This window comes from Gobius niger, assembly GCF_951799975.1.
Source record: "Gobius niger genome assembly, chromosome: 1".
Classification (NCBI taxonomy): domain Eukaryota; kingdom Metazoa; phylum Chordata; class Actinopteri; order Gobiiformes; family Gobiidae; genus Gobius; species Gobius niger.
The window spans coordinates 6,161,997-6,174,652 of NC_136852.1; the positions used below are offsets into that span (position 1 = coordinate 6,161,997).

Below are 12,656 nucleotides of genomic sequence, written 5' to 3' on the forward strand. Positions count from 1 at the left end.
TTATGGTTAATCTGATATCACCAAGTAATTAAGAGTCCAGGGCCGAAGTCAAAGGTGTTTGCCCAGGACCAGTGTTAGGGTTAGGGTGAGGGTTCGGCTGATTGGCTGGCTGCAACATTTGTCCTGGGAAACTTTACATAAGCCCTGGACTCTTAATTACCTGGTGATATCAGATCGACTGTTCCATATTCCTCCTGGTTGCCTCTCTTGGGTGGTATTTCGGGCGCATCCCATTGGGAAGGGAAGACCTCGAACCCGCTGGAGGGACTATGACTCTGAGCTGGCCTGGTGTCGCCTCGGGTCCCCCCCAGTTGATTTGGTTTGACATCAAGCAGAAATGTAAGATTTGACTACACCCCATCCTATTTCAAATGCTTTACTTGATAACCAGATGACAGCATGTTTGGTTACAACTAGTGACGAAGTAGCCTGGCCTTAGCCATCCGTAAACTCCGGAGCGGGGAGGCGGGGCTTGTAGGTGACGTCCAGCATTTGCACCGCATTTGCTGGCTGTAGTTTGGCAATGGCGGCGGATATGGAAGTAATGGAAGCTCTTCAATCCATTCTGGCTCAGCTCCCAAATATCCAGAAATTAAAATTGAAGCCTTGGAATACGCAAGGAAATTCCCTAAGAGTTATGATAGAGTTATGATAGAGTTATGATAGAGTTATGATAGCGTTATGATAGCTGCTTCACTCACTCGGGCGAACCCTCCCACCTGATAACGGAGCTCAATTTGTGAAGATCCAGACCCTTGCACGAAACAAAGTAAGGTAAAACCAGGCTAGTGACAAAGCAACCTGCGACTGGAATGTTCTGTGGTGTGGCTTTAATCGAAAGTAATAATGGATCCTTTAACTACATCTATTAAATTAAAACAATTACAATTAGGTTAAGTTCACATCCTTATTTGACCAATGTCGAGGGCAGTACATGAAGATGGATCATTGTTGGGGTCCTATTTTAGTTTATTCTGGCTTTTTAAAAACTTGTCCTCACCTCAACGTTTAGGTTTATGCATGTAAATCAAGCAGCTCCTTCGGCTCTTAATCTCCGTCTAATCCTCTACTTGGGAAGACAGGCTTTATACTGTACATGTTGCAGTCCAACTTAAAAATAGCAAAGGAGCGAATTCCATCTTCAAGTACAGTCCACAGATGGAGAAATCACTGGGCTGGACGCATTGCATTGTAAGTACACTGAACAAAAACATAAAAACGGTTTTGTTTTCGCTCCCATTTTTCATGCGCTGGACTCAAAGACATGAAGCATTTCCTATATACACACTGGACTCATTTCTCTCAGATAATGTTCACAAATCTGTCTCAGTTTGAGTATGTGAGCACTTCTCCTTTGCTCCTTTGCTGAGAGAATCCATCCAACCTCACAGATGTGCCTGAGGCAGTCTACAATAAAAGTCCACTCTGAAATATTCAGGTTTGTCTTATAGGGAGGTTCCTTTTTCTTCAATGCAACAATAATTGGGAGAAATGGGTCTATTGTGTATAGTGAAAATGCTCCATTTCCATTTTCAGCGCATAAAAAATGTGAATAACAAATAGAATATACGAATCTGTTTCCCCCATTTTCTGCTAAGCATCGATTTCTTCAGTTTGGTTTTGATTCTGAAATGTACTTTACTTTCACTGGAAAATGACCATCGTAAAGAGACACTTAAAATCACTCGACTTTAGAGAATCTATCATGATTTTGACTGGGTTTGAACTAAGATAAGATTATGTAATTGCCATTGGAGTTTCTATGTGTGTGTCTTATTGTGAATGAGGAGAAAAAAAAGTCTAATCATTTCAAATAGACGTGGATTAATTCCTGTTCCATTGGCAGTCCCATTTCATCTCACCTCAGACTCGTCCAAACTTACTGGAAATCATAATAAATTCTCTTAATTCCAGCAATTTTAAATCACATATAGATTTTTTTTTTTTCTCGCGTTGGCATCATTTCGCACATTGCTGCTTTTAACAGGCAACAAAATCTAAGAAGAAGCCGAGACTTTACTCCGGGTCCTCATTTATAAGAATAGCATTAACATTGAATGGGTTTTACTCTGCAGCTGTAAGCAGATATATGAGGCAATTTGGTTTATATGTTGCAGGGCATTTTCTGATTCACGACTCACCGTTTGATGGCCTTGGCTCACAGCATCTACGTCTTACTACTCACAACTAAGACTCGGCCTGCAGAAAAAAAAACAACTATTAAATGTTAATTCGCTGCTTATAAATGCTTAAAGTGGACATATCATGCATAATTGTGGCTTAGAAACATGCCTTTGGGCGCTACGGCATCGATATTATAACCTGAAATCATTTCTGTGCCGGGGAAGAAGACGTTATCACCAACAGCAAAGTTGGTTTGCCTCTTAAAGTTTGGTTGGGGAGGGAGAATTTGACTTGCTAGCATCATAAACAAGCCTCCATTTTGATTTATGAGACACTATATTATAGATACAGGGGGTGTAGCCGAGGGGGAAGAAACCCATCAACCCCCCCTCTTTTTAGCCGTTTTCTATTGGACTATGAACATATTTATCGTACACAAATAAAGTTAAGCCAAAATCAGGTCCTTATGGATGCTTTTTTCACAGCAAATTGTTCAGTAGACGTGAAAAACAGAACGTGTTGCTAATGCTAGCATATGTAGCGTGAAGCATAGAAATAAAAAGGAGAAATGTCGTCAGTGGCTTCGTTCCATTGTGGCAACATGTTATTATGCCAGCCAATAGATACAGGCGGCATCGAGTCATAGAAGGGGGCGTGGCCTCGTCGAGGGGGAAACACATTTTTTAAAACTCTTTTTAGCCATTTTCTGGCAAAATATGAACTTATTTATCACATACAAATAAAGTCATGTCTAAATCGGGTCCATATGGATGTTTATTCACAGCAGATTGTTCAGTAGAAGCGAAAAAACGGCAGTTGTAGCTAGCACTAGCTAGCGTTAGCATTAGCATGGTGCTAACATGAAGCATCATGTTGGATACTCTGTTATTTATGTATTTATGGGCTAACGGCTATAGGGAAATACATTGTGCAGGCTAATGGAATCTGAAAAGTATACCGGAGTAGCTTCTTTGCTAACTGTCTGCATGAGTAAAGATCGAATGACGTTTCTACTTTTATATTTCTATGTCATGAAGCCAACATGATGGTTAGCATTGTGCGTTTTTCAAGTATTTATGGGCTGTCGAATCATTTTGCTCCTCTCCAAGTCTCTATATTTTTATTTAGTAGAAAATATATATTAACAATTCAGCATTTGTTAATGGTAGAAAAATGGGAGCGTCTTTGTTTTTAAAATACTCCTCCAGATATGTTTTTGACGACGTTATAATATGTCGTGTTTGCGTGATATTTCCACTTTAAGCAGAGGACTCCAGGTGAGTAATGTAGCGCAGTGAAAGTAAAGAGGAAACTATTGCATTTAGGCACTATGAAAAGTGAAGTGACCGCACAGCCTTGGACAGTATCAAAAGTGTACACGGATTACAAAAAGGAGAAAGCTATAGTTGAAGGAGCACTAAAACCAATGGTGACACTGAGGCAGCCAGAGATTGCATGTCTGCTGTCGGAAAAAAGTAGTCGGAACGAAAAGTTGTAAAGTCTAGATGAAGTACTCTTTCTTCTCCTCCGCATGGACGTGGTTTCCCTCGGCGTTGATGATGGCCGTGTCTGCGTCCGGAGCGTCTTCGGCGCCTTTGGCCTCGTGCGTTAGATACGTCCCTGAAAAACAAAAAAAAACAATAAAGGCATGTTTATGGCGCTATTAGTAAAACGATTTGTGTATGCGTAAATATGGGCGACCAATCAGGAGGAGGTGTTCAGCAGGCAAAGTGTTTCCTGACCATTGGGTGAGGAAAGCCCTTCTCTTTGGTCATCATGGTGGGGAGCTGACATTACTGTAAAACCGCCCCCTGGTGGCCAGGGGCGACTCCAAAAGACACTTGGTAAACAGGGTTTCTATGTGGCTTTGGACCTCCCTAGTGCTGCTTAAAAGCTCCAAAGACTTTATTTTTTTCTTAAATTACTATGACCCATGTGAGAACGCTGAGCTGGGTATCATGTTTTTAACCACGCTGATTTTTGTATGGCGGCAATAAAAAGTGGAAGCCTAAATCTATGATTGACAGGTTCTGGAGCTCTGTGGAGGCTTAGAGCCGGTCTGGGGCTTCCCGCCTTTTTGCCCTTTTAAGGAACAGGCTTCGTAGGAGGAGATTGAGCAGCCATGTTAATTTCACTGACCACATGAGATCAGAATGGGACTGAATGGATAACCGACTACCTCTTGTATATTATGCACGGTGGTGCAGCAGTTAGCGCTCATGCCTCACAGCTCGAAGGCCGCGGGTTCAATTCCCACCTGGACGGGGCCATTCTGTGTGGAGTTTGCATGTTCTCCCCACGTCTGTGTAGGTTAGTGCTAAAATTGGTGTTTTCTGACCACCAGCCTGGCTCCACATCATGGAGATGTGCCCCCGAGCGCCGGCCCCACACTGCTCCTACAGGTCACCCAGCGACATTGAGGATGGGTCAAAAGCAGAGAACACATTTCTCTACAGAGATTAATAAAGTATAACTTAACTTAACTTAGCTTAGCTATGTTCCTGACCAATGGGTGAGTAAAGCACTTCTCTTTGGTCTTTGGTCGTCTTGGCAGGGGGCAAACATTACTGCGACACCACACCCTAGTTGCAAGGGGTGACTCCAGAAGGTTCAATAATACATGGAAACCAATTATAAGCGTAAAAAACAACTTAAAAGCCTGGCTAGACTTTTATTGTATTATTCTAAAAATACAGTTAATTCCTGTGACAACGCTGAGAAGTGTATAATATTTGTCACCACACTGGTTTTTGTTATATTTCTTTTTAAAGCCTTTCTATGGAGGCTTGTTCTTCACGCCTTGAGTCGCCATCATGGACACTCTCTCAAATGGAGTAATTCATGTAAATGGAAACGAGTGAGCTATGACAGTCTTTAAATACAAGTCTATGGTCTTGATTTATTTCATTATTCGACAGCGCGTTTGGATGGGATTTAAAGCTGACGTGAACTGCAATGCGCCAACACATGTTCTGATATCATTGTGCGTTAAGGGAATGTGTTGTTTGGCCATTGCCTGCTGCTGAAAGACATGGGGCCAGTCGCATCACTGCTGTGCACTGTAACATCTGCCCTGTGTTGTTTCTGCACAGTCAGTGGCTCTGGTTGGTAATAGACTGATTTTGGTGACTCCAACGACACCAGCAGAGGGTACTATTGTAGTGAGTCACACAAAATTTGCAAAGTAACATTCTCCTCTTACCTTTATGTCTGGCCAGATATCGCCCCAGAACGATTATCAAACACAAGGTGATGAAGACGACGACGGCTACGACTCCCCCGATCAGCGCGTGGTCAGGTCCGTGTTGTCCTAGAGCGTTCGGGTCTGACGGGCACAGAGAGGACAGAGAGTAAGAGGAGAGAGTCAGCACCGCCGTGGACGTGAGGGATGTGTGATCTGACGGCCGAGAATGAAGCTGAAATGGAGGGAGTGAACACTGGCAGCACTCTGGAGTAACCCACAATATGGATTACTCTCTCGGTTTATAAGGCGTACACTTATAAAGCATTTACAAACACAACTAACTAATTATGAATGTATGAATTGGAGGACTTGAACCTTTAACTGTAGGTTGTCATTTGTAAAAATAGATGTAAGTTTGCCATTTTATACTCACTACTGCCACCTCAGGTCATACCTGTAAGTGCACCTTCTATATTAATCTTGTGCATGACGGCAATTCAGCCCCGAAGTAACACCTTTTTGAGTGACAGTGCAGGATTTTAGAGGCAGTTGTGGTGAACAGGTCTGGGCTCATTCTACACATTAGGACATGGCTGGAACATGAAGTGGGAGGAAAATACTTAATTTTAACATTTTAAACCTTGTATAGTTGTAACGTCCTCAGGGTTGGTTTTCACCTCTTAACCCCCCGGGCACATTTTCTCCAGTTTGGCTTTAACCAAAATCTAAAAGCTTCTGGAAAAATAGCGTCATAAATGAGATGAAAACAAGGATGAAAATGCAACAAAAATGTGACAAAAAAAGTGATGAAAAAATGACATAAATGTGTGAAGAAAACGCAACAAAAAAGCAATAAAAGAAAGGTTAGAGGAAAGTGATGTCTACGTGTGGAAAATGATCAGTTTGGATGAGTTTTGTAGATTTGGGTACAGCCGAACTGGAGAAAATGTGCTCGGTTAAAGCGGGGATTAAGATTAAGAACTACAGAAAGTTAAAATCAGGCGCCTCATAAAATACAGAGACTGGAAAATCCACTTAGCAAAAAAACCTGACCAGTACAAGCCAAAAGTTTGGACACACGTTTTATGTCTTGGCTTTTCTTTATTCTCAACATTATTTACACACTACAATTCTCATTGACGGCGTTAAACTATTAATGAACACGTGGGATTATGAAGGAAACAAAAACAGGTGAAATAACTCCAAATATGTTTTATATTCTAAATTATTCAAAATGGCCGCCCTTAATTCTTGGCATTTGCTCCATGAGCTTCATGAGGTTCGTCTTCTGAGATAGTTTTCTACATGAATTCTTTGTTTAAAAGACAATTCTGTGTGTGTTCACTCTTAAAGGAACAGCTTCGGTGAGAATCTAGCATAGGAACAACATAGCATAGCATTGGGCGGCACGGTGGCGCAGTGGTTAGCGCTCACGCCTCACAGTTCTCCCTGTGTCTGCGTAGGTTTCCTCCGGGTACTCCGGTTTCCCCTACCACTAAAAACATGTACGAAATATTCCCCTCTGGGGCTAGGACTCCCCTGAAAAAGAGATTCTTGATCTCAGTGGGATCCTAGTTAAAATTAAGGTCAATAAAATAAAAAAGTTTTGAAAATGAAAGGAAAATTGAATACATAAAAAAAATGTTTCCAAGCTTTTGGCCTGTACTGTACATCATTACCTTTTTTCTTGCAAACATTTATTCATAGTAATTTCTTATTACTTAGTTAATTTTCATCTATCTCCTTCCGCTGTCATCATTCCCAAAACACCCAAGGGCCGAACCTCAACATTGTCGCCTAAAGTAAAGAACTATTTTCTGCAAGGCTTTGGGACCCACCATTACCCTCGGATGACAAGCTGAGGACCCAAATAAAACTGTAATTTATCATATATCGTACAAAATACTGTATTTTCTACACAAGTGTTTGTTGAACAAGCCGTAGATTTCCCATTAAGACTGAAATTATGATAAAAACAATCCAATAACATTCTTTTTAACAGACACAGTTAGTGTTTCAGCAGTTTCAGATGGAAAATATTGAATAAAAGTTCCCTATAGACTTGCGACCCACTGAAAATGGTTCCATGACCCACTTTTGCATCCCGACCCACCAGTAGAGAATCACTGTTTAACATTATACATGAGTCTATAGGGAACTAAGCGGGATGTTCTGATAGGACATTAAAATACTGACACTATTTTTCGCATTTTGATCTCTTATTTGCACAATATTCCTCAAAATCATCTTAGGGGCCAGAGGTTCTATGCTGGAGGGCCGGATTTTACCCCCGGGCCTGACGTTGCCTACCCCTGTTTTAGAAGATCAGCGCTAAATAGCCACGGCAAACTGTATAAGAAGCTACTGTATTCATGGGCAGGTTGCACCTACAGTAATTTACCAGATGAAACTGTAGGTATTACCGTAAAAGGGCTCCACATCTGATCCTATAGGTCCTCTCTGTCCCCTATCTCAGCCACCCTCACTTTCACCGCTTGTATCTGTGATCTTGTCCTTTCGGTCATGACCTAAATCCATAGGTGAGAGCATGAACGAACATCAACCGGTAAATGGAGAGCTTTGTTTTTCGACTCAGCTCCCTCTTCACCGAACCAGGACGACACGGCGACCGCATCACCGCCGCACTGATCCGTCCCTCACTTTTGAGGGACATTTGAGGTCCTCCACCTGAGCCAAGGACCCTCCGCCGATGATTAGCCTGTGCTTGTAAATGCTTTATATGTTTCCCTTATCATCAAGTGTCATCACATTACAGTCTTCACAAACATAACACTGGAGGAAAATGCTTAATGACGAACTCCTCAAGAACATGAGCCGTGGGACAGTTCAGTGAGCGACTCGTTCATAAATGCATCTGTCATGTGCTTTAATATGAACGGACATTTTCTAGACTGGAGCTTACAGCCTACGGGCCAGTGTAACGACTCATTGCAAATCTTTTTTTTCCCCCTTTTTTGTTGCTTGTTCGTCACTTTTTTGTGGCTTTTTTGCATCTATCATGTGCTTGAATACGACCCATTACTCACACATTTTCTCCAGTTCAGCTTTGCCCAAATCTAAACGTTTGTGGACTGGAGTTCACAGCCTACAGGCCAGACTCATTGGAAATCTCTTACCTTCTGTTGTTGCTAATGTGCTTTGTCACATTTTTGTTTGCTCTTTTGGTCACGTTTACAGTTCCCTTGATAAATTGTACCTAACTAAATTTAGTACAATGTAAAGTGCTCTCTAACTATCTGTAATAACTTGTGCCTATGGGTTAGATGCACAATGGAATAATATGTATTAGTACTTTGTAGGTACATAATGTAATACGACACGAGACCCTTAGGGTTCGGGTTAGAGCATATGTGTCAAAGTCAAGGCTCTTAATGTGGCCCTTTGAGGAGCATGAATTCCTGAGCATGTCAAAAAAAAAAGTATGTCTATAGCCCATTCCTGTGCAGTTATGGATTTTTAACATAATCACCAGTTTGCTCACTCCAGCCACTAGGGGGCATTAAATTTAAAAAAGGAAAGAATTCCACACGTGTCCAGCAGAGGGCAGTGACATAATAAGAGATCAGGATATAAACAGCATATTATACCCACGTGATAAATGGTTAGACTTCGACACCCCTGGGTTAGTGTCTTATGTTTTATAATACATATACCTACAAATTACAAATACATATTATTCCATTGTGTATCTAACGCATAGTTACAAGTTATTACACATTGTTACTGAGCACATTACATTGTCCTTTTTTTGTTTGTATTTTTGTCACTTTTTGTCACTGTTTTGCGTTGTTTTTGTCGCTGTTTTTGATGCTTTTTTTCCCAAGAAGCTTTAAGACTTAAATAGTAAATATCGGTTCAGGGGTTCAAACCTCAATTGCTTTACTATGATGAAATGCACCATGAATCCCATAAATAAACACATTTTGACACAAGCCTCAGCTCTATATCCCAGCACGAGTACTGTAGCCTGCGGTTTATTTTTGGTTTTAAGTTCACTTTTTTTTCCTCCCCCCCTTTGATTTTAACTTTATTCTCAGCGATGAGCGTTTTTCTCCACATGGCCGTGTTGCACACAGGTGTAGACTTTTACTTAACCGGGAGGAAAATATTTCCACTGCAATTACCCGGCAAACATCCAGACGTAGCTTTTCTTACAGGTGAACAAAGCGGCTTCCCAAATGAGCTCTCCCCGATTTAGAAACAGCCCGATTTTTTCAGACGCAACGAGAATCAATTTGAAGCATTGCATTCGACAAATCTCCCGCAACAACAACAACACACAGACTCTGCAAAACGGTCTTTTTAGTGCTCCCGACGTGGATGAGCTTTATTTACAGTAAAGCTATAACCGGGAGCGTGTCCTACAATGAAAGGGTTTAGCAGATCACGTGCGCTCTCATTATCTCGGGTTGATAAATGGGAGCTCCGTTTGGGAAAGTGACCCCCGGGAAAATGATGATGGAAAAAGGTGCGCAGACCATGACACACGGCACAAAACCCCACAGAGCTGGGAAATCACACTCGATCAGGAATATACAGTAAGTAACTAAGAAACAATATAACTCGTGTACAAGAGGAAAGAACCTTCTTCCATCACTGCTTCCACGACCAAAGCTATGGTGAGGCAAAGCTTTGACTGGCAGGTTGTTGTTTGCCAGAGAATCCGGCCTGTTCAGGTGGTGGGCCACAGGCATGAGCTTCTGGGCAGATAACCAACAGTAGGGGAGTGACCCGATCATTGTGCAATAATTGGGTGCTGCAGGACTAAAGATGTTCCTTATCTAAAACAATAAACTGAGGCAGAAGAAAACGCCAGCAAAGCTTAAAGTAATATTTAATCGGTAGATGTTCAGCAGCTGTTGTCCATCTTCCCGTCTCTCTACTTTGGGTTGCCGTTCTAATATGACCTTCTAAATTAGAGAAGGTCATATTCTCTAATTTAGAAGGAATATGACCTGGTGGAGGGGTTTGAGCGCCCGAATGATCCTGGGAGTTCTGTGCTCGGGGGCTTCGTGCCCCTGGTAGGGTCTCCCATGGCAAACAGGTCCAAGGTGACGGGTCAGACAAGGAGCGACCAACAGGCCCGGTTAGAACCAAGAGGCCATCCTTTTGTGGACCCATCACCTGCAGGAGGAGCCATAGGGGCTGGTGCAATGTGATTTGGGCAACTCCAACAGTTGCCCCCACGACCCGGCAACGGACAAGTGGAAGAAAATGGATGGATGGGATATTGGCCGATCTAGTACCGATAAAAGCCGATATATCTGGGGCTGAAAGTAATACGAGTCCTCCCACAACCTCCTTGGCCTCAAGGGAACAGAGAAACATGCATTGAACATTGGTTAGCTAGTTAGTTTCCCTATAGTTAGTTTCACTAAACCTCATATAAGGACATGCTGCATGTTATTTTGAAGCACCCGGAGAATTAAATAGGAGAGTTAGTTTTAAAGGGACTAGATGCAAGTTGGTCATTTTTATACTCACTACTGCCACCTCAGGTCTTACACATAAGTGCAGTCTCTATATAAAGCTCGTGCATGACGGCACTTCAGAACTGTAGTAACACCTTTTTGAGTGACAGTGCAGGTCCCTTGCAGGTCTGAGCTCATTCTACACATTAGGACATGGCTGGAACATGTACTAATAATACTTAATTCTGCAATTGTATTTTTGATCGCCGTGCAAAATACAGCGACTAGCAACAGTATGCTAATGCTAAAGCTGGGACAGAAACTATCAATCACCTTGAGTAATAAAATAAAATTTCCCTGTGCTGGACTGGCCAAGTATTTGTTTTCACAGGATTATAGACTGGAATATCGGCCGAGCAAATCGGAATCAGCAAATAAAAATCCCCCCAAATCCCCCCCAAAAACCCAAATCGGTCGACCTCTGTTCTAAATCCTCAAATCCTCCATCTGAACAATCCTTCTCTACTCTCTTCTCTTTGCAATGGCGCTCAGGATTTTGGGGCACTTGCATTTCGGCCTCAGTTCTCGCAAGAGCCTTTACTGGGACACGACGTATCCACGACAACAACTACAACAAAAGCACTGGACTCGAATCACCTGGGGACCTCGGAGTTTGCAGAATTACCCAAAATACTGACATGGCAGATTCGCACTGGCTCAGAGGACGTCAGTCATATTTACTTTTTACTTTTCTACCTAAATGTAATCCCGTGTGAATCATATTTAAATGAGTAAAAAGTTAAAGTAAGAAACAAAAAGTCATGTAGTTTAGCTCAGTGCATTGCGAGGAGAGGAGCGTTACGTCAGCCACTTTGGACTAATCACAGTGTGAGCAAACACTCGAGCAGAGTTCGAATCGAGCGCACGTCGGCGGGCATTAGGATCTGCTCAGGCAATTCCACTGTCGACTCGGGACATGGGCAATTTTCACATCACCGAGCGCTGCACCATCCTACCTCCGCAGAGTTCACTGTGTCACCCAAACACTAGAGCGAGCGCTGGGGGATATTACAACACTGACACTCCAACATCTCAGCAAATAGACAAGAGACATATACATTTATATATATATTTCCTATTTACCTTTCCAGATTTGGCTTCATGGTATTTAAGATAGATCTAGGCTTTGTTTAAAATACAGGCTGTTTGTAAGTGCATACTGTACAATAAAGGAGCAAGGCTAATGCTGCTATAGTTATTAATGCTATAAACATTTGAGTCAGCTTGCAGTCGTACAAGAATTTTCCATGTAAGACAAAGTTTTTTTTACTTATTAGACCTTTATTTAACCATGAAAGTCCCATTGAGATTAGGAATCTCTTTCTCAGGGGAGTGCCGGCCCCAGGGGGGAAACTATTGTACATATTTTTAGTGGTAGGGCAAACTGCAGTACCCTGAGGAAACCAGACATGGACAGAACATACAAACTCCCTGTGTCTGGTTTATTTTTCTGGGAGGAAAAGGGATGAACTGTGGAGGGAACCTGCTCGGGAGAACTGAACTAAGCCAAGAAAAAAGCTCATTCATTATAAATTTATGAACCATTACTGGAATAATTCTCTTCCTCCTGAGACAACACTTCCCTTCAAGGCCAAGCCACGGGGCTAAACCTGATAAGGACTGAGCTCTCTGGGTCATAACACTGACTTTAAAGGGATATTTCAGGATTTTTGACATAGGGCCTCATTTCCTAGTTATCCAGTGTTGTTGATTTCTGGAGATATTTTTTTTGTAATTCATGCAGTTCTTATGTTTGAAAAGTTTCGTGGCGCTAGGCTATTGCTAGGCTAGCGCATTTCTACGATATCAGCTAGCCTGCATTAAAAACAGTCTGGCCCGCTCCACAGTGCACCTGA

At 42.2% G+C, this 12,656-nt stretch overlaps 1 protein-coding gene across 3 annotated transcripts in view; it reads right to left on the reverse strand.

Annotated features, from left to right (window-relative positions):
• Positions 1 to 3,328: 3,328 nt before the first annotated feature.
• LOC306976655 (cell adhesion molecule 2-like) overlaps positions 3,329 to 12,656 on the reverse strand; it is a 375,121-nt gene continuing 365,793 nt past the window's right edge. For all 3 annotated transcript variants that reach the window (XM_079574665.1, XM_079574664.1, XM_079574663.1), the window contains 2 exons: positions 5,327 to 5,449; positions 3,329 to 3,744 (listed from right to left, as the gene is read on the reverse strand). In XM_079574665.1, coding sequence (XP_079430791.1) covers positions 3,626 to 3,744; positions 5,327 to 5,449 — 242 coding nt within the window. In that variant the 3' untranslated portion in view covers positions 3,329 to 3,625. The remainder of the gene's footprint in view (positions 3,745 to 5,326; positions 5,450 to 12,656) is intronic.